The sequence below is a fragment of the Panthera tigris genome, chromosome B3 (assembly GCF_018350195.1).
Source record: "Panthera tigris isolate Pti1 chromosome B3, P.tigris_Pti1_mat1.1, whole genome shotgun sequence".
NCBI lineage: Eukaryota > Metazoa > Chordata > Mammalia > Carnivora > Felidae > Panthera > Panthera tigris.
This window is the reverse complement of record NC_056665.1, coordinates 111,262,524-111,284,516: the sequence shown is the minus strand read 5'-3', so window position 1 is coordinate 111,284,516 and position 21,993 is coordinate 111,262,524. Positions and strand designations below refer to the sequence as shown.

The following is a 21,993-nucleotide window of genomic DNA, read 5'->3' as shown; positions in this document are numbered from 1 at the left end:
TGCCTCTGTAAATCTTGAAGAATAAATACGGCCATCCTAAGATCCAAGGCCAGTTTTTCCCCTACTGGAACTACACCCAGATCAACAGAGATCGAATCTTTCATTTACTCACGCCATGTTCATTTAGTGCCTCTCCACATAAGGCCATCTAAGACTCAGAACTGTGGGTGGGAACTGTAGGGAGAGCAGCAGCCCATAGGCCTTTTTCCACCCACAAGCTCTGTTTTGATGTGATTCTCCTTGGCTCCAGAGCCTAGAGAGTGGGATATTGGGAGTTGGGACAGTCACCTGGCTTCTTTCCCACCTCTGTTCCTGGTGGGCAGGAATGGTGGGACCTGAGAAGTTAGATATAAAGAAGGGCTCAGAGGTTTGGATCTTTCAAGGCAAGGTATTTTTCCCCCCCTACTTCAAGAATGGAATAATCCTCCAAATGCACTCTTACATGAACCATATTGCTGTGGAATTGCTGTGAAGAAGTGGGGCTGGGGGATTTGCAGCCCCACTCATTCAACATTCTCTATATCCTCTCCCATTTTCTCAGGTGGCTCCCACAGCTTCTCCATGGGATGTAGTTTGAATCTCCTGTCCCAGGTAGAAACTGAGAGATGGTGTCCCTCCTCAACTCTGCTGGTTGTTGAGGACTGGAAGTATCTGTAGCAGGCAAGAGAGGTCAGGAAGCAAGGGAGTTATCAATAACTGCCATCATTTGGAGGTTTAAAGAGCATTGACATGACTCTCTGCCCAAATATGTGCTCTCAGTTGCCCAGAAGAGAGGAGAGACGTAGGCTATGGGGTGGGATGAAGGAGAGAGGGGTCACAAAGGGTGGGCCAAGTGTGGGGTGTGGGGACATGGGAGATGTGAGTGAAGCAGATGATGGCCATTTTCTCCTTGTGGTAAATACAAGATAGGCCAAGGTTGACTAGAGATAGAATTAAATCAGAGAAAGTCAGAGTAAATTTCACACCTAGTTTTATCCCAGATGATTAAGGATACCACCATTAAATTCTGCTCACTAGGGCAATCTTTACAAGGGCAGGGGAACAGTGCACTTTGGACCTTTTCTGGTTCTGTCTACTCCTCTACAGAATGGGGGTCCAGCCCCACTTTATAGGTAACACATCATGCTGCCCAGGTATTATTTCATGCCAGTATCCATTCCCCATAGCAAAGCACAAAATATTGAAGAAATATTACAGGCTAGTGAAGACACAGAGTTTGGGAGTCAGACCTGAATTTTAATCTTGGCTCTGGCACTTATAATTTGACTTCAGAAATTATTCTTTCAGTTCCCTGCTTTACAAAATGGAAACAACACTAGCTTCTCCCTCATAGGATTCTTGTAAGGAATAAATGAGTTAGTATATATAAAGCATTTAAAACAGTACCTGGTATATATTGGTTATTCAATAAATGATTGTTTTATCATCATCTTCAGAGTTACTTAATTATAGCTCTGGATATCCTAAGAGGTCAAATATCTACTAAGCCTCCTTCCATATCTAAAATAGCTAGGCTCAATACCTCATTTGCCAGATTAAGGCCAGTTCAATACTGCACTTTTTTTTTTTTTTTTAATGCAATAAAGACTTAGGTCTTAGTCACATTACAGCCCATTGTAGGTTCATGGGCAGACTGTGGGAGGTGGTTCTGTTCCATGAAGTAATTCAGAAGTCTAGGATTATTCACCTAGGCTTCATCATTGCCTAGAAGTTTGGAGTTCTTCACTAATTTTCTGCATCTAGCCTGGAGGCAAAAGGTGAGAGAAAGCTTAGAGGATGATGTAGAATAAGGGTCACAGTTTGGAAGAGGCTTATATTATTTCTGTCCACATTCTACTGGCCGGAGCATAAGTCACTACAAAGTGCAATCAAGCTACGTGCCTAGGAAAAAGATGAGACTGGGGCATTGGGTCAGTATCTGCCATATCTTTCAATATGTTTTATACTTAATCTAGATACTGATAAAAACATCGTTCATGGAAAATGTTGAACAAAACTAGAGAGAATGGTGTAACAACCCCCCAAGACATATCACTCAGCTTCAAGTTTTCATCTCATGGTCAGTCTTGGTTCATCTACACTTCTACCTAATTTTCCCTTCCTCCCATATTACATGAAAGCAAATCCAAGATATTGCATTATTAAATCCATAATTATTATAGCACAGTACATTTTCAAGCACTTACTATGTGCTATTCACTGTGCGCGCACTAGGAATACAATGATGAATCAGATGATTTTGGCTGAGTGAGGAGCTTATGGACTAAAGCTTATTGAGGTAAGCTAGACCAAATCACAATGAGAATAGAAAACACAACTCCCTTATTTGGAGGATACGTCCTCCAACATGGACTAAAACAAAAACAAAAACACCGCAATAATTAACCTTATTTTCCCCTGACCTCCCTACCTCACCAATGGGTTTTCATAAGCATCTTCACTTCCTTGAGAAACTGCTCCTCGGAGAGCCATTTCAGCTGAGGAGCTCCATATACTACCGGGCATGAGCTCTCCTGGCAGTAGAGGATTCTGAAAATGGAATGGCTACTGAGAGAGGCTAAGTGAGGCCCTTTCCAGCTCAATCAGTTCCTGGGGCTTCTGCTGAGCAATGACCTCAGGCTTTAACTCTGTCTTTTTTTGGAGGTGAGAAGGATAAGTGGCCTCCAGGGGTTAAGAGGCAGAATGTTAATCAAAAAGAAACGGAGTGTTGACAGCCCTGCTGGCTCCAACTTGTGTCTAATCGGAGCTCAGGACACCTTAATGGGTCACTAACCTTACCCCAGATGTCCTGCCACATATCACAGCCTACACACCAGTCATTCGGCATGCCAGACAAAGCCAGGATTAAGATGCCATCTGTACCTTCATCTTTAGCTCTCCCTACCTTGAAGATGGAGTATGAATTCAAATGCAAATAGGCTTGGAAATTAGACAAACCATCATCAGGTAAAACACACGTGCAATATCAAGCTTCATATTAAAATAATGCACCTATATATGTTTTACATATTATACATAAAACATATAAATATATTTATTTATATTTATATATAAATAAATGAAAAGCTCCAACATCAACAGTAATCCGACTGAAGCACACTCAGGGAAATTGTTTCTGCTCAGACGTGTACCTTGTGAAGCACAGAAGGCAAAAAGAATCAAATCTAGAGTTAACTCCTGCATTTGGGGCTGGGTAATTGACAGCTTGGTAGCCACTGATTATACCCTTGCATCTCTGTGTGAGCACAGCAGGCTGAGCTGGGAAGGGACACTCTGTTAGGACTCACCTTCCAGTCGATGCAGGCAAGTAGACACCCAAAGGGAGAGTGAGCCCAAGCAGGTATCTCCAGAGCAGTCAGCTGCCTATCAATTCACAGAATCTTCACTTATCTCACCCACTTTTCTATCTCCTGTTATGGACATGGGTAGAGAGTGAATACAAAGAAGGATGGAATGCTAGTTCCAAAATTATTGGGAGAATGGAGGAGGGGAACAAGGTTAATTGAAGGCCATGGTTAATTATATATTTACCTTACAGTGAGTCTAGACAACTGAGCTTCAAGTAATCAAATACTCTAAGGATAAATGGAATCTGGCTCTTCACTGTGGAAGGGCAAGATTGTACAGAGGCTAGAGGCTTGAAGAACAGATTTACCGATCAGACAGCTCTGGATTCAAGTCTTGATTCTACTCAACCACCCATTAGCTATTTGCCTTGCAAATAATTTATCTCAGAGCTCGCCAAGCACGGATAGCTTGCAGGTGCACCACAAAATACTGTTGGTTGTACATTTTTTTTTATGATAAAGAATTTAAGGCAATTTTTGTAGCTATTTAACATTTTATAACAGAAGTTACATTTGAACACTATTTCTATGGCACCTTGTGAGATTTTTTGACTATCGTAATTGTTACCTTATTGCATACTTTACCACCTAGTACCTAGAGCAGTCTGAGCTGACTACATCACATATACCTTTCCTGATCTTACACTAAATCCTCTCAGATAGTCATATTATTAATACAGATGTACTCAATTTACCTAGCCCCATACAGTTGCTCTAAAAACCCCAAGTTTATCACAGAATGCCAACCAATGATTAGAATTTTGTGTGCCATGATGTGAAAAAGATTGGAAAGCACTGATTTAATCTCTGAATAAAGTTCCTCATATGAAACACAGAAATAGTAGCAGTACATATGTCAAAGGGTATCGTGAGGACGAAATGATTTAAAATATGTAAAGCACTTAGAATCGTGTCTGGAACATTGTAAGTAAGTAAATGCCAGTTATTGTTTTTCTTTATCTGTGAAGATGGGGATAATAATGCCTACCTCGCATGGGTGATGTGAAGATCACGCACATGAGATGAAGCATGTTAAGAACTTAGTACAATGCCTGGTGTACAACAGGTCAGTAAATGTGAACCAGTATCTCATACTCCATCTTCAGGGTGGGGAGAGCTGAAGGTGGAAGAAGTCCCTTAGCTAAAGGATAATTAGTTTAAGTATACACAACTTTTTATGTTAGACTGTAACTTCCAGTGCAGTTCCAGTTAGATTGTAAATAACCTGATTTCATTCTCTTTGGGACCTATTACAGTTGTAGAACTATAGAGGCTGCCCAAAACATGACTAGAGATTGATATCACAGAGCTGTTAAGTGTCCTTTACAAAGCAATTTTATGTCTATCATCTTATTTAATTTCCTAAAACAACAGCCATAGGCTACCTCCATGTTAAAGGTGAGAAAACCGAGATCTAGATGATTACATAGCTTGACCAAGATACAAGCAGCTTCGTCTCAGAGCTGCAAGTAGAACCCAGGTCTATTCCTCCAAGTAGAGTGTTCTTTTTACCAGATCACATTACTATACTGAGGCTGCTGTATATAGTTGTACAGCGGAGGGTAATTCATACAGTAGACATTGTGGATCTGTATATTTATTAAGTAATTTTCTGGCAGATGGCAGTGAGAGTTTTGTTAGAAAAATAAGTATATTGAAATAATTGTCTCAGGGAGCACCTTTATCCAATTTGCCCTAATATACTACTACCACATTTAAAGTTTTCTTTGACGATTCAAACAGTATTTTGGGATGTTGAGCCCCTTTGGATCATCAATGTGAATACAAAAGACAGGATTACTTAGAGCAGGGGTCAGCACACTTTCTGCAAGAGGCCAGACAGTAAATATTTTAGGCCTTTTGGGCCATAACAGTGTTATTCAGAACTACTCCCCTTTGCTGTTGAAGCCTGAAAGCAGCCACAGACAGTATGCAAATGAATGGGTGTGGCTCTGTTCCAGTAAACCTCTACTTACAAAAAAAGGCAGTGGCCTATGGCTTGCCAAGTACTGACAGAGAATTTCTTGAAAGAGGAGCTTGGGTGGCTCAGCTGGTTAAGCGTGGGCTTTCAGCCCAGGTCATGATCTCATTGTTCGTGAGTTCGAGCCTGCATTGGGCTGTCTGCTGTCTCTGCTGTCAGCGTGGAGCCCACTTCAGATCATCTGTCTCCTCTCTCTGCCCCACCCCTGTGCATGTGCTCTTTCTCAAAAATAAACATTAAAAAATTATTTTAAAAAATTTCTTGAAAGAGCATGACCTCAGACTGAACCTGTGTAAACCCGAAACTAGAACTGATTTCAAACCCCTTGATCTTTAGGCCTTAACACACCTCAGAGGTTTTCATTCTTGGTGTGGTGACCTACCAGTATGCAGTGATTAATTGTGAGGTACTCTGCAGACAATTTCCAGCATTTATGGATATTACTTAAAAGATAATGAAATAGATCATAAGAGACTTACGCTTGTTTTGATTTCTTGAACGGGAAGGAAAAGTCAGATCTAGTCCGGAGGGGGATGTCATCCCAACTTTTGGCCTCCAAGGAAACCCTGACTCCTCAGTTTTCTTGGCCTTTGTCTCTACCAATTCCTCTTTTCTTAGTTTAACAGAAACAAAACTGTGACTCTATGAAAGAGGCTTTACCAGAAACAAAGGTGTGAAAGTAAACAAAGGAGGAGTTGATAAATTTAAACAGAGGTTTGCAAAGCCTCTTCCAGTAGGTGAGAAATTAAGTTACTCAGTTATAGCTAATGCCTAGTCAAACAGACCCTTGTTCCCCTTGCTACCAGATCAAGCTGTCCAGGCTTCTAATCCAGGCAGCTTCAGGTTGGAACCACTTATGACCTTATTAGAATTTCAGTCTCTAGAATATGACCACAAATTCACAATCTTTTTAGAAATCTAGGGCTGGAATGGGACTTGGTTATCTAACCCCACTTACATGCTTGAGGTTCTGTTTGGCATCCAATTCTGCTTGGGCATCCCTGCAAGGAACAGGAAGCTGTCACCTAAATGAGGTTGCATCATTATCAACACACTTTTCATGTGTTAAATTAAGCTTACTTTCACTGTTGCTGCTTCTGCACACCGGAGTCACACAAAACAACCCTAGTCCCTTCTTCACACAGCAGCTGTACCAATACCTGAACATGCTATCATGAAGTACCAAGCACAGGACTCAAGGTGACATTCAAGAGTTCAACACCTTCTCTGTCAGGAGACTCCTGTTTTCTAGGGGGAGGGGAGGGGAGGAGGGAGAGTCACAGACACTAATGGCAATACTGAATTTACAGGCAACTAAATTCTCTAAATCTTTATTTACATCTCCTATAGCCTGAACTGAGACCCAATTGACCTTCTGGATCTAAGAATAAACTATACTTGTAAGCTGCACAGATGTTAAATGCTCTAATATTTATTATCTAATGCAGTGATTCTTAGCCCTGATGATATTGCTAGATTTACCCTTTCATTTCAATTTTTAAGCAAATTTTAGGGATTCTGATTCTCTCAAATAGTGTAATTTATTACTATCTCAGCTCCTACTAAAAAATTTGACAACAAGGAAATACGAGTAGTGATAACAGGGTGGGGGGTGGGGGGCTGAGTGGCTCACTCGGGTTAAGTGTCCTACTTCGGCTCAGGTCATGATCTCATGGTTTGTGGGTCTGAGCCCCGCATCAGTCTCTGTGCTGACAGCTCAGAGCCTAGAGCCTGCTTTGGATTCTGTGTCTCCCTCTCTCTCTTCCCCTCCCCATCGTGCACTCTGTCTCTCCGTCACTCAAAAATGAATAAACGTTAAAAAAAAAAAAAAAGAATAGTGATAACTGCTCACATTTGTTGAACTTTGTACTAAGGCACTGAACTAAGAGTTAATTTTCATAGGTCAACTTATTTAATCCTCGCAAAAACTTTATGTAGTTACTCTTACTATTTTCATTTAATTGATGGGTAAATGGAGGTACAGAAAGGTTAAGTTATTTGCTCAGGTTCACAGTGCCAGGTAGAAGACTCAGGATTTGAATGCAAACAGGTTGACAAGAGAACTCATACTTTTAACTACTACATCATATTGTTTCCATCAACGTCCTTTTTCAAAGCATCAATAAACTGTGTGAACAAGTCAGGATAGGGCTCTATGGCAAACCAGCAGAGACTTGAGTTAACCCAACCTTTTGAATAAATACAGCTAATTCTTAATATGACTGCCTGTGCTCATGCAGCCTCAGACGCTCGATTTTTCCCACAGTTAAGATGGCTAATGCCATGCTGAAATCTTAGTACAGCAGTATGCACAGACACAATATTCCTTGAAGTGGCTAAAAGCCAGGCTGTCTGCATTTGGATCTTGGCTCTACTGCCCTCTAACTTTATCACCATGGGCAAATTACTTAAGACTTCTGTGCTTCAGTTTCTCAGTCAATAAAGAAAAGGTAATGATAGTACCTACCTTATGATTATGGTGATTATAAATTAACCCAGTAAAGTACGTAGAAAATCCCCAGGTACATAGAAAGTGTTCAATAAGTGCTAGCTCTTATTGTAATTCTCTATTACTCTACAGCTGTATGAAAACAAGAAACACGATTAGTCTGGTTTATCTGGTTCTTGCATAGTTACCACTGCTAACTTTTTAAATAATCAAGGCTGAAGTATTACTCATGACTTGTCAAATCTATCCACATATATGTTGGTAATCTATCTTCTCATTTTTAGAAGCAGCAATATCAGCTCCTCTTCGGTCATTCAGTACCTCCTAGCTCACCCTGCTTCCTTAAAGACTACCAAGAGCCCTCATATCTCTCTCTCCACCAAGGACCAGAGACTTGAAGTGTAGTCTGGTATTGTAATATTTGGGTGTAATAGGAGAAAAATCGCAGGAACTCCCTAAGGTGGCACCTCATTTTGTGGCCTGTTGAGTCATAGACTGTAATTCTGAGTGTAGGAAATCAAGATTGGTGGTCAGGGCAGTTGAAAAAGACCCACTTTGGGTCCCCAAGGCCCAGTCTGAGAGGGGCTTAGGGTATAAGCTATCATGGCATGGCTGTCCTTTAGCATACTAGGTTACTTCTGAGCTTAGGATAAGAGCCAGCCAAGCAGACATTTCCAAAGAAATTGGACATGTGTGGCAACTGAACCTGAGGGCATTATACAGCTGTTACCCATGTTAACAATTCTTTCCGGAGACAGGATCTTGAAGTTAGGAAAGAACCTTCTAGATCTAGTCTAGAGGTTGTAAACTAATGTACCACGGATGAAAAGTGGCTACAGATGTCTTATGTGCTCCCCTTAGTGCTTTATGTGATTTTTGAATTAGCTGCTAATATTTAAAAATTTGAAGATGTTGCATAACAAATAGATATTGTTGCTCTTGGAAAACAAGGATCTGGCCACATTATGTCGTTGGGGCAATAATCAGCTGAGGCTGAGTAGTATCTATCTTCTTTAGACATGTGGAACCCAACCAGACAATAAACATTTTTAGATCCTGATTAAATCCAAACAATTCATTCCACAGATGAAGAAAACAGAGTTCTAGAAAACTATCTGACCTGTCCACACTTAATGGCAGAGTCAAAATCATAAGGTTAAGTATTCTGAATCCCAGTTCTATGATCTTCAGTGAGTATAGCTGGCTCTTGAACAATATGGGGGTTGGGGTGCCGACCCCCCAAGCAGTTGAAAATCTTTGACTCCCCACAAGTTAACTACTAACAGCTTACTTGACCAGGATCCTTACCGATAACATTAACAATTGATTAACACATTTTTTGTATATGTATTATATACTGCATTCTTACAATAAAGTAAGCTGAAGAAAAGATGATGTTATTAAGAAAATCGTAAGAGAAAATATATTTACAGTATCCAACTGTATTTATCAAAAAAAATCCCACATATAAGTGGACTTGCACAGTTCAAGGGTCAACTGTACTGTTGCTCTTTCCCGCATTGGATCTGAGATACATGCACATTACCTGCCTGCAGGCACTATGACAAAGAGAAACAAAACAGAACTTTTGCCTTTGATTCATTTGTTTTGTTGGGCCAGAAATTCTTAGGGGCTGCAATCTAGTAGAGAAGTTAAAACTAGCCAGAAGCTCAAAGTCCCAGCATTCCCCAGGCTGCTGACCACACCCACAGTCTAAACTATCTGTGCTTTCTGTACAAAACACTGCACATTCCCAGCCTCCACAGATGCTCTCATATGCAGCTGGGTTATGAACAAACATAGAGCTTTTTCCTTTGTTAATGGCCTTTTCTCTACCCACACAGGCAGTTAGGGAACAAGAGCCTCTGTGGGACACTGATGCTGGAGAAGAGGTCACAGAGAACAGTTATAGATGAGAGGAGGATGGTAGGAGCTTGGAACTCTCTTCCCGGCTGTCTTCCCAAACATCAGATGGCTATGGCCATAGCCTTCGATACATTGCTTTTAAAAAAGTGTAGGCTCCATCCAGGCTGACATAATTTACGCAAAAGATGTCCTAGCTATGCTCCACCTGAACGCAGCAACACTGATTTAGAAAAATATTTGAAATATTTAGCTTAAATAGGCACAAATACATAGTATCGTAGGTCCAGGAATATCTTACCTAAAACTTCCCAGGGGAATATCTGGTTCCCTTTACATCTTGGAGATGTCAATGACATAACTATAGTCTGTGTAAGTAATTATGGGAGAAGCTGCATAAGGAATGGAATAGTAACAAGGGAAACATTCACATGAGATCATTCTCTGTAAAGGTAGGAATACAAAATCAAGATTGCCTAACTTAAGGATAAGGAGAAGAGAAATCAGGTGGCAACTGAACTGGACTAGAGATTGCAAGGCTGAATAGCTGAGCAGGGACCTGGAGGGACCTGGAGTCAGAGACTCTGACCTGTGTAAAGAACCAAAAACGAATCCACACTGTCAAAGGGCAGGGCTCAAACATGCATAATGTCAATGACAGCTGAAGCCAAGAACTTGACAAGGCCTGCCTTTGCCCCGCCAAGGACCCTGGAACAGCTCCTCCATGTTTCCATGACGGAGAATGCTGCCAGGAACCAGTAGGAATAGAGGCAAGCTCTCCTTTGTGTTTCCCTGTGGGCAATGCATTTAAAAATTCCCTAGAGTCTGGATCTGCCATATATTTGGGTGCCAAGTCCCTAAATTCTTCAAATTCCCAAGCCATACATCTGTTCTGTACAGGTCTATTGATCCTGGCTATTGCACAGCCTACTGGGAGCACAAATGAAGTACGAGGCAGTTGGCTATGGTCAAAGAGGACTTGTCTATTCCTCTTCAACTAAGAAAGGTTTCTCCTTATTGAGGCAGAGATTTTTCTAGTACACCATTTAGACTAATGCTTTCCCTGCTTACTGAATATACAGTGATTATAATTTCTCAGAACCAAATAAAACAATATGAGATTGTTTTTTAAATGCGCTTTTTCTCTTTTAACACTCAACCCTTTCAAAAGCTGAGGCTGTTCATGCTCTTGAATTAAGAGGCAGCCCAGGAGACAGGCTAGGCTCTATATAATAGGAAAAAACTAAAGCTCAGAGAAGGACACAATTAGTCTGTTACTCACTGGGGACACCAAGAAACCCTCATTAGGGCTGGAAGCCCTTTCACAGCTGTCAGCGCCAGCTCAGTACTAAATCAGACTTCAGGGGTAGGGCCAGGAAAGCCTTGGTAAGACCATTTATAACTGCCTTGTCAAAGACCCAAACCTTCCTTAGTCTAGGACTGGTCACTCAATTCAAAACTATGCAGTTTTTAAGTACCACATCCTTATGGAGAAAGTCCAACAGTGGTGAGGAAATGTTAGCCCTCTCAACATGGCAGCGTGTAGAAGAAGAATCAGCATCATGTACATGATGATTTGCAAAAAAGTGGCTCAGAAAAGCTTTTCAGGAAGATGTGGTCAGCAGTATTCATTAGCCCTTCACACCTGCGGGTTTAATAATTTGGTTAGTTCTTCATCTTCCTTCCTGCTTGAAGCAACTGGCTGCTTAGCTATTAAGGCTAGAATCTAAACAGTCTGTCACAGGACTATGTTCCTTCTTCCCACACTGTGCTTTTTCATTTTAAGTCTCTGCCTCAGAGTTTAGCCTCTGGTATGGTTAAGTTTAAGCACTTATTGAACGGAACTTCCAAATGATAACAACTACAAACTTGACAAGACACAAAAAACTACCTGAAGGCACTGGAGAATGAACAAAAAGCAGGCAGATTCTGGAGACAGGTTGAAACTTAGAAGAAGGAAATGGAACAAGGTGAGTTCCCATTTTTATGGCTTTTAGGGTGACTGAAAACTGCAGTTGAAGAATCAGAGAAAACCAAAGATTCAGAGCAACCACAGCTGTTAGAAAGTGAGGGGGAAATCTCAGAAAAAGAGAACCAAAGAAAAGAGAATGAACCTCAAATTCTGTGCATAAACTCCATGCAAATCTCTGGCGGACCCCTGAACCACACATGTGCGGGGCAGACTTCAGATAATGATAAAAGAACTGAAATGAGATTTGAGCTGCTGCCTAAAACACAATGTAGTTTGAGGCCGATGAAGTTAAATGCCTGCCAACGCAAACGAAATCAGCACTCTCTTCAGAGGAATATAACAGAATTCACAGAGTAAACACTGAAAACATTCAGTTGTACACAATCTAAAATCACTCAGTATTTGAAGAACCTGAAAAATAAGACTCTTTCTCTAGAGAAAAGACAAACAATGGAAACCAACTGTGAGAAGATTCAGATGTTGGATTTAGCAGAAAAGAATTTTAAAGCAGGTATAACTATGTTCACTAAAGCAAAGCAAAAGCCTGCTTGTCATGAATAAAAACAGGAAATCTCAGCAGAGAAATACAAGCAGAGGAACATATACTATCATTAATGACTCAGTTCTGAAGACAAGTAAGATGGGAATTAGAAAACAACTCATATTCAAAAGTATCTCTGTTTAGGGGGAGATTTTTATTTCAAATGACTTTTATTTGTACCAAAACGATGCTGACACTATAGGTAGGTAGTTTTTGCTCTTTGGAAGACTTGACCAGAGAGAAGTAGAAAGAATTTAGGGAAGTTTGGTGGGGACATTTTGCATATAGGTATTTTCATTTAGTGAGAATGTGAAAGATAGGACTTTTCTGTCTGGCATTCCTGGTATTCAACCAGGTCTGCTACTAGTTCTTAATGGATCAAATTCTTCTTTCAGAAGGTAGAACAGATGCTATGAAATATTCTTGCCATACATCTAAAGGAGGCAGGCTGCAGAAAATAGCAAGTGACTCTACAAGGAGAAGAGTGGTGTTCAGAGAGAAAGCATAGAGGGCATCCAAGTCTTGTCTTTTGAAGTGATTCTCTCATGGAATTACTAAATGAAGTATATGGAAAGGATAATCTCAAGCCCATTTTGGATCTCACACTGGTTCCTTTCTCCTTTGTTTGGATAATTCTACATATTGTGAGATATGTACTTTAGAAACAGAGACAGTTTCCCAGCTCCAAAGGTTCCTGGTACTCTCAAAAGCAGGACATGATAGGAAAGGGCACAACTTGCTTCCTGGCTAAAACAATAGGACTCAACTCACAAAAAGTGACAATAAGAAATGTTATCAACAAGACTGAAATTGTTTGTTTTGGAAATGGAAGTCACAGTTCCTCTGGGGCAAGAAGTGTGATTATTTAATTCAATTAAAACAAACAAACAATGCCCAAAGTAAGAAAATAAAAGTTCTCAAAGAGTATTCTTAGCAACTTTGTAATGCATACCAATTAAATTCAGTTTTCAGTGTTAAAATGGACTAATGACTCTTTGACCTAAGACCTGAGTAGTCACTCAATCAGAAACAGAAAAAAAAATAATAATAATCAGAAAAACTATAAAACTCCTCTTTTTATCATAGTTTTCCTACTTAAAACTTAACCACCAAATCATCCAATGATGTAAAATTCTAGAAACTTTACAAAATTCCTCTTTTTAAAATTTATTTTTTGTTATCAAAGAGAATGTCCAGAAACATTGAGTACTAAAGATCTGTTCATGGCATTGTTTTACAAAAGTTCCTAATGGAGTGTGAATATTTTATTTTCTGATGTATCCTTCACTTATTAATGATGAGGTGGGTGAACTGATGCAATTACTTAAAAAAAAAAATCCAGACAAAAACATCCATTCTCATTCTGAATCTGCTGATTGGAGTGAATTCAGTGGTTACAATAGCACCACTGGCAAGGGATCAACCTCCTGACGTAGGGAGCTATTCGGGGTCTTCTCATTAGGTCACAAAGGTCTTTCAGATATAGGCACCATGTTTGAAGTCTCACACAAAATGTCTGTGTCACTTAAATTACACAATGTGGCAGTGTTTGTCTCATGGGGACATAATCTTGAAAGAAGGGGCAAAATAGAAAACAATCTGTTTGTATGTTATATGTGAGTACATTATTGGACTGTGCATGAGTTTAAGGGCATTGTGGCCCTTGTTAAAGAGTAATTCCACCAATGAAGCATCTGTCAGTTCCCAATTGCTCCTGGTGCTTGAAGGTGTCTACTCATTTCACCATGTGTTGTAACGTCAGGGCCTTCTTCATCTACTGTTTGGCTCAAATGGTTTTAACTGAGTTTAGTTGTCCTTCTCTTCCATCTAAGCTTTACTTCTCAGCCTCAGGATATGTGGGGTACTTGACCGTTTCTATCTTCTCTCGGACTTTGTAGGAGGGATATAGGCCCGTCCTTCCCAGTTTCCTGTTGACACCTTTAGAATAGCCATCCCAATGATTTCCAGCCACACCAATGATATCTCCAGGTTCCATGGGGATTTCATCTACAGTTCGAGGTTGGTGAGGATAAATGGCAATCTGGTTGTGGGCATTTTGGCCCCCAAAATAGTAGATGTCATCCAAAGAATGGAAGTTTGCAGAAGCATCAGGATGAAGTGTTTGCATGATTTCATAAGCGACTCGACAGACCTTGGGAAAGAATGAAAAAAAAAAAATGTATTAGTATACATGAGATCTTCTTCATAGCAAACTGAAGGCCCTTGACTAAACAGACTAAGACTAGAACAGGACTAGGACCGGGAGGATGGGAAGTAGTAGATTCTAGTCACAAGTTTTTACTCTATTTGCTCTGAGATACGGTACAAATCATTCTTCATCTTTTGTATTTTTTTTTTTTTAAACATAAAAGATTACTATAGCTAAGGTCTTTGGGAACAAAATATAAACTACAAAGTACTTTAAGAAGATGAATCAGTTAGGGGCGCCTGGGTGGCTCAGTCGGTTAAGCGTCCGACTTCAGCTCAGGTCACGATCTCGCGGTCCGTGAGTTCGAGCCCCGCGTCGGGCTCTGGGCTGATGGCTCAGAGCCTGGAGCCTGCTTCCGATTCTGTGTCTCCCTCTCTCTCTGCCCCTCCCCCGTTCATGCTCTGTCTCTCTCTGTCTCAAAAATAAATAAACGTTAAAAAAAAAAAAATTAAAAAAAAAAAAAAAGAAGAAGATGAATCAGTTAGTTTTAATGAACATTTATTAAGAACTTCACAGTACACCTTGTGTTGAGCACTGGTTACAGAAAAATGAATAAGACATAGTTTGTGTCCTTGAAGAATTTAAGGTTGAGGATTAGGAATATAAATACTTTACACAAACGCTGCTGCTCCCTTCCCTTCATTCAGTCTCAATCAAATGCATACTCTCTTCTGCTAGATTTGGACTTGATCTCAGAACTCTTCTCAAAAGAAATTCATGTAATTATTGACAATGAACTAGCTTTGGCAAGTGAGCTAAAACATATCTGCCATTTCTGTTCTAGAGTTTTAAGTGTCCTGAGTAGATATAAGCATTCGAGGACTGAAATAAGATGTGTTAATCTTTGGTGAAGATGTATCTGCCTGATGCATGTAAGGCTACTTAAAAGATTCCTATGTCCAGAGAATATCTACCATGCCCACTGGATGGCCACTGAAATTCCACAATCTGAGATTCACACATTGAATCTGATGCTTGGTGATAAAGTTGAACTATAACTATTTTCATAGGGGGATAGCATTTTAAGCAATTAAAAAATATGTTCATTATAGAGCAAATGGGTTTCAGGAACTTCTCTAAAAATAGGTGAAGACAGAAGAGAGAATGCTATCATTTTGCTTCTTCCATTATACATTGTGAACAGAGAACTCAAGTCATATTAAAAAAAAATTTTTTTCCCTAAATCTCCAGTTGTAGTTGTCTCAGTTAATTAAGCTTTATTGTCTCTATACCAATACTTTTGCATTTATTTAAAATGATACTACTAACAGTAATTGTTGACCTGCTCAGTGGAGCAATTTAGGATTGCCCAACAGTCTTTTAAAACTCTGGTATTTATGAGATCAAAAGTGAGTGGAGACACTCATCCTTAATTGTTATGAGCAAATGATATCTGATTAGGTTAAGCATCACCTTAACTTCTTAAAGAGTCTGAATTTCAGGAACTTGAGGGATGCTTTTCAAATGCTATATGTAACTTGCAAATGAAACTAAGTTTAGACAATATTTAAAATTTTGCAAATATGGACTAAAATACAAGGAGAATCAGTGACCTGCCCAAATTCTAGTGCTAGAATTTCAACTAGTCATAGAACCAAGACAATGACTTTACTTGTAAGTTTCTACTTCATCAACAAACTAACTTTATATTGGGGATGTCATGGTACAACTGAGATCACCAGTAGAATACTGAGACTATAACAAAATGAGGGTCAAAAAGGTTTGGAATGGGAACGCCAAAGTCAGCCAAAGGCCCACACAGGGCAAGCAAAATCAAGTGGAGCATCTGGAAAGGAAGAAACTAATTAAAACAAAGCAGCTCGGACAATAGTCAAGCACAGTTAACAGTGATAGAGGCTAATATTTTCTGAGTTTTTGCTGTCGGACATTGTTTGTAGGTATTATTTAATTTAATCCTCTAAGTAGCCCCATACAATTCTATCATGCTCATTTTAGAGGTGTCAAAGTTCAGTTAAGGAATCTGCCCAAGGTTACACTATTATTAAGTAGTAGATTCCAGTTTGGAACTCAGGCAGTTTGTGTATGCTTGTAGACTCCTAAGCATATTTTCTCCTGTAGATCCTGTTCTCCATGTTTGGATTATAACACCAGAATGGTAAAACATAGGGCCAAGGCAAGCCATGGGCAAACTTGACAGTTGTTCCCCACCACCCCCCACCCCCGAGCCCCTCCACTCACTCTTCAATTATATCTAGCCAGGAATGCAGGAGCTTGCACTGCCCTTGGGAGGACCACAATGTCGGTGTGGCAACAAACCCTGATGTAGCTCCTCCTCTCCACTATTAAGTGTGTCAGTCTCATAAAGACACTGCCTTCAGTCCTACACCCTTAGGGACCTGCTTTCTTTGGGGGATAATCCTAATAAACAATATATATATTGGTATCCACAGCTGTTGCTGTGTCAGCCTATGGATAACATGTATTTTCTTCAAAGAAAAATGAATGGTAGAAATTTCAGACACTGAGATGGGCCAATATGGGGACCTTTATCCTTTTCATAATAATGGTAACCCTATGAGTTGGTTGCTGTTATTATCCATATTTTACAGCTGAAGAAACAAGCCCCAGAAATATTAAGTAGATTTCAAAAAAAAGTGGGGGGGGGGGATAGGGGAGGAAGGAGCTAGTAAATGGTAGAGCCACAATCACAGTTCTTTTGGGCTCTCAGCTGTACACTAAACTGCCTTAGGATAAGAACATAGTACTGTGCCTGCCACATAGTAGGAGCTCAGAAAGAGCTGTTGAATGAATACTGCTTCATTCATAATACTAGCCTAGCAGTGAAGATACAAGTCCATGAGTGGTATTTAATCCCCAAGATCCCATATAACATTCTTTGTAGTTAAAAAAATTTCTCTATTTTAGCCATCGGGAAATTTACTGCAAAGGGCTAGAAAGAGTACTATAATGTTGATGTTTGCATTTAATTACCCTAGGCTTCATCACTAGGCTTTACTAATCCAAATTGTGTGGGAGGTAAATGAAGGCTTTCAGTTGATATCAATACTCAGTTTGATACTAGACAGGTAGCATGATGGATGCAAACCCTCTGGCTTACAAAGCAGTGGCTGGCCATATGTAGTAAGTTTCATTTCATTTATTTCATGTCAGTGTATCATTTAGTACACCACTAAGCACACAGTAATGGGTAAGAGCAAGAATGTTGCCAAAGAATAAAACACAGATACAACTGTATTAAAACAAATAAATAAATAAGGAGAGGAAGGTCCATTAACCTGAATTTTATCCCTGAGGAGTAACCAGCTGAGTTTATATGAGACTCCAAAGCCTTCTCAGAGCAGATGGGATCTTGTTTTGTTGTCAAAATAGATGGGGCTGGGAGATCTCCTAGTGTGAGAAGTTAGAAGTAGTTCTGGTCTCTTTTGGTGATGCTGAGAGATCCATGCACTTTTCCTACAAACTATGTTGTTCTGCTATTCGATGAGAGAACAAACAATATCCACTGTTGTTTCATGGGCCATACCTCAATGCCAGAGTCATCTGTCTAGAATAAAATGCATGTTGTATATGGTTTTTCCCTTTGGGCTTTCCAACATCTGATTCGAAGTGTAATGAGGCCAGTTGTGTTATGTGTGGATTTGGAATCAGACAACGGAGAGTGCCATGAGCATGTTGTACTAAGTGTGAAAAAGGGAAGTGTCACAGGGGGGAAAAAAGTAAATTTGTCCTATGGTGATTTTAATGGTTGAAACTACTGAAAAATGTTGACTGCTTCTTAAACAATGCTGTTGACCCAAAGCCTACTTTAAAGTGAGCATCTATGACAATGTCTGTAATCTGATTACAGAGTAATAAAAACTGATTCAAAAATCTGATAAACAATAATAACTTCTGTTATTTCACCAACTGCAGTTTCTTTGCTTCATATTTAAGACAGTTTTATTAAATAGGAAAATAAGTGACAAAGTAGATGCTTTGGGTATAGGCAACTTCCAGTAACACAGAACACGATTACAGTATTTGGTAGAATAGTTTGGAATGGGATTGCACAGCTTTCAAAACTTACTTGATGTTCTTGGAAAATGTTAATACTGCCTCTAATTTTCAGATTAAATCCTGAGGATTGTTTTCTTCAATTTATGAGGCTTTTAGAACAAACTTGGTTTTGGGAAACAGTTCTGATGAAGGGATTCAGAAAACTAAGTGCAACAACAGTAACAAAATTGGAGCATAGAGTCATATTATTGGCTTAAAAAAATTTTTTTTTTCATTTAAGGAGAGAAAATTCCCAGATCCCATTTATGAATATAAAACCAAGAAAGCTTAGAAGCCCTGAGACTGAGGGGGATGGGCCCAAAGCCTTATAAGGAATCCCGATTAAGGTGCCGTGATAGTCATGCCTATAGTTTCTCAAACATCAATCAAGTCTTGCATTTTTCCTTTGGGCATGGCATTTCATTCTTCCATTATCATTTACAGTCGTTCATGGTCAACATATAAACTCTTTCTCACTATTCTCTTATGCTGTAATAGTGCTCAAAGGATAGTTCACAGGAGACAAAACTGTCAAAGCATTATGAAGAAGATATTAAACTTGTTGTCACTTTCTAATAATCTCTTGGAATATCAAGGAAAGTTTGAGAGTTGGTTGTTTATATTTTATTCTGGGCTGAGATTTGATTCTCAGTGTTTTATTCTTTTGTCACCATTTTGGAAGTTAACATTTTAGTCTTCTCCCATTTTCTAGTATACCTATGGCATATATAGGAACATCTGCAGGTTAATTTCCCTAAAGTCAACAAGTACATAATTTTACTTGCACTTGTTAAAGCAAATACTATTACTTATCATTTACCCTTTGGGAATGAAGAGCTTTTGTTCCTGAAAATTTATATTATACGGTGATGTTCTCTTTCAGTAGCTAAATAAAATAGAGTTGAGGTGGCATGTTGGCACAGAGAAATTAAAATGTTGAATGTTACTGGCTACTCTTCTCAATGAAGAACTGTTATACCCGCTCAATGCACATGATTATTTGGTGGAACCTAAGCATTGCCCATGAGCACAAGCAGAAGTAACAGAGTCCTTGACTATCATGTTTCTCGCTCCTCCTAAAACATGAGAGTGTATGGTCTGAAATGGGGCCATGGGAAAAAAAACTTGCTAAAATAAACACCGTAGTCTCTCTAACAGGCAAAGGTATTCCTATACCTTTCCCTACATAAATGACAATAGCTACTAACATTGTATTTAATACATCACTAAGTACTTCTCAGTGCTTTACATATGACTTTTAATCATCCCCAAAACTCTATATAGTAGGTGCTACTACTATTTTACAGTCAGGGAAAAATAGGTCAGTGACAGTCTAAGTAATCTGTTCAAATGCCACCCAGATATACTAAGTGGTCAAAGTTAGATTTAAACCCAGACTGATCCCAGAATCCATGTTGCCTCAATCTTGTTCTCTGCCTAGAAATCAATGGCTTGGCATTTTGATGCTATCAGTGACTTTTTCTCACACTCCATTGGCGATTATGATGAGACATTTCTGGGGCAATTTCAAACAATTCCAATTTTGGTTTATGGCAAGAGAACTTCTACAATCAAGCAACCAATTTCATTCACACTGTAAAAATAGTGAACCGTACCAAACCCATTTTTTTCTAAAAATATTTTCAAAAAATGCTGGAGTGTAAGTAAGCCCAAAAATTTATCAGTGAATGTGGAATTATTCCAATCTCAAAGGCTACAGCTGATAGTCATCAAGAAAGGTATGTGATGATGGCAGTGATCATGTTTAGCAAACTGCTACTCGTTATATAAGTGTATTTTTACTGTTAAACTTTTAATTCTGAACGCTAACATAAAAACTTCTGAGATATTCAAGTCTATTTTGGGATACAAGGTATTAGTTTGAGTTTTGCTTTGGTTCAAATGAATAAAAGTTATTTTGGATGAACCCTTACTTGTCAAGCGTTTTTAGAAACAATACAGTATATGCACAAATCTCATTCCTTTGGAGAGAAAAAGTCCTCTGAACACCACTCTTTCTTCATATGAACAACTTCTCTGAACCTGAGGTCTGGAGAACACACTGAAGTTGATATTATTCACAAAACAGAACAAGGTAGTATGAACAATAATACGCCCCTCAAGCTTGGACAGATTTCCACTATCATCAAGTAAGAGAAGTTCTGATTTCTGGGTCAAAGTTAGAATCATGAGGTTGTATGAATCAAAAAATCTACAGCATATCCTTGAAAAGAAAAAAAAGATTTTCTTTCCAGAATGAGTCTAATGGTATTATTAAGAGCTGGAAGAAGGAAAGCAAAATACAGCACATCCCTATAAGTCTCAGTGCCTGCCTACATGTAAGGCTGCTCAATGTTCAGACATGTATATATTTATTTCATTTTCAAGCTTTCTGACCACAGCAGTGATTCTCAATAAAGGCGATTTTGTCCTCCCCACTGCTGTGGGATATTTGGCAATATCTGAAGATATTTTCAGTTGTCACAACTTGAGATGGGGGTGCTATTGGCCAGGAATGCTGCTCAGTATCTTACAATGCCCAGGACAGTACCTCACAACAAAGTACCTGACTATAATGCTAATAGTGCCTAGGTTGAGAAACCCTGGACTTTAGATAGGCCTAAAATCTAGGCCTACAGAGAGGAGGTGCTCCACTTGGGAAAAATGACCCTTGATTGACTCATTCAAAACAATAAGCATTCAAAAATGTGTATAGAGGTAGTTACTAGTCATTTGCACCTGTTGGTCAGGTGGGCACCTAGCCAGATTCTCAGTAACAGTTGAGAGAGACCAAGTAATTATAACTCCTCCTGTCTACCTCCTATGAGAATAGAAAAGGGAGCTTCTCAAAGATGGAATACCTCATCCCAGTTAGGAAAAAACATCAGCAGTGGATGCCTTCATGGGAACTTGAAGGCCAAGGAAATTTTCTGTTCTGATGAGGACTGCTGCTATGTGACTTCTGTTCTGGGTAGCTGTCTCTGGGTAGGTTGTATTCTTATTCCATACTGAAGGAACTCCTAGTCTTTGCTGAGACAGGTATCTTTCCAACAATCATATCATTGTCCCATTGTGACAATGTGCATTGTCACAAAAAAAAAAAAAAAAAAAAAACTGTCCATTTCTTTATACTCTCTGAAGTATATTCCCATGAAAATGATGCAACCTTCCTTTTCACATTTTCTTTTCTCTGCTTCTTTTAAGCTTTTAGGCATACATTTATCTTACATGATCTATATTTCTTGGTAATTATTCTCCAATTATTTCATATGAGTATTTTGGTCACTAGATTCTGGACCAGGGTAAGATCTATATATTCAATCTCTCTGGAAATCCCCTCTGCACCTAATATAATTCTGAGCACAAATAGTCATTTAACAGCTTGTTGAATGAACTAACCAGTAATATGCACATAAATGAGAGAGCAGAATAAAACCAACGATAAATATTTCTATGCTGATATTCCACTGTGTATACAAGGCTGATTGGGCCACTCATAAAAACAAATACACCAAGCCCCTACCATACAATTATCTGCAACAATTAAACTCAAAAGAATGATTACAATATGGTATTGCTTAAATTTAATGTATAGTTTCTTGCATGGTAGAAAT

At 39.2% G+C, this 21,993-nt stretch overlaps 1 protein-coding gene across 13 annotated transcripts in view; it reads right to left on the bottom strand.

Annotated features, from left to right (window-relative positions):
* Window positions 1-12,997: 12,997 nt before the first annotated feature.
* The window catches only part of FUT8 (fucosyltransferase 8), a 308,716-nt gene continuing 299,720 nt past the window's right edge, over window positions 12,998-21,993 (bottom strand). For all 13 annotated transcript variants that reach the window (XM_042989928.1, XM_042989927.1, XM_042989929.1 and 10 more), the window contains one exon: window positions 12,998-14,305. In XM_042989928.1, coding sequence (XP_042845862.1) covers window positions 13,988-14,305 — 318 coding nt within the window. In that variant the 3' untranslated portion in view covers window positions 12,998-13,987. The remainder of the gene's footprint in view (window positions 14,306-21,993) is intronic.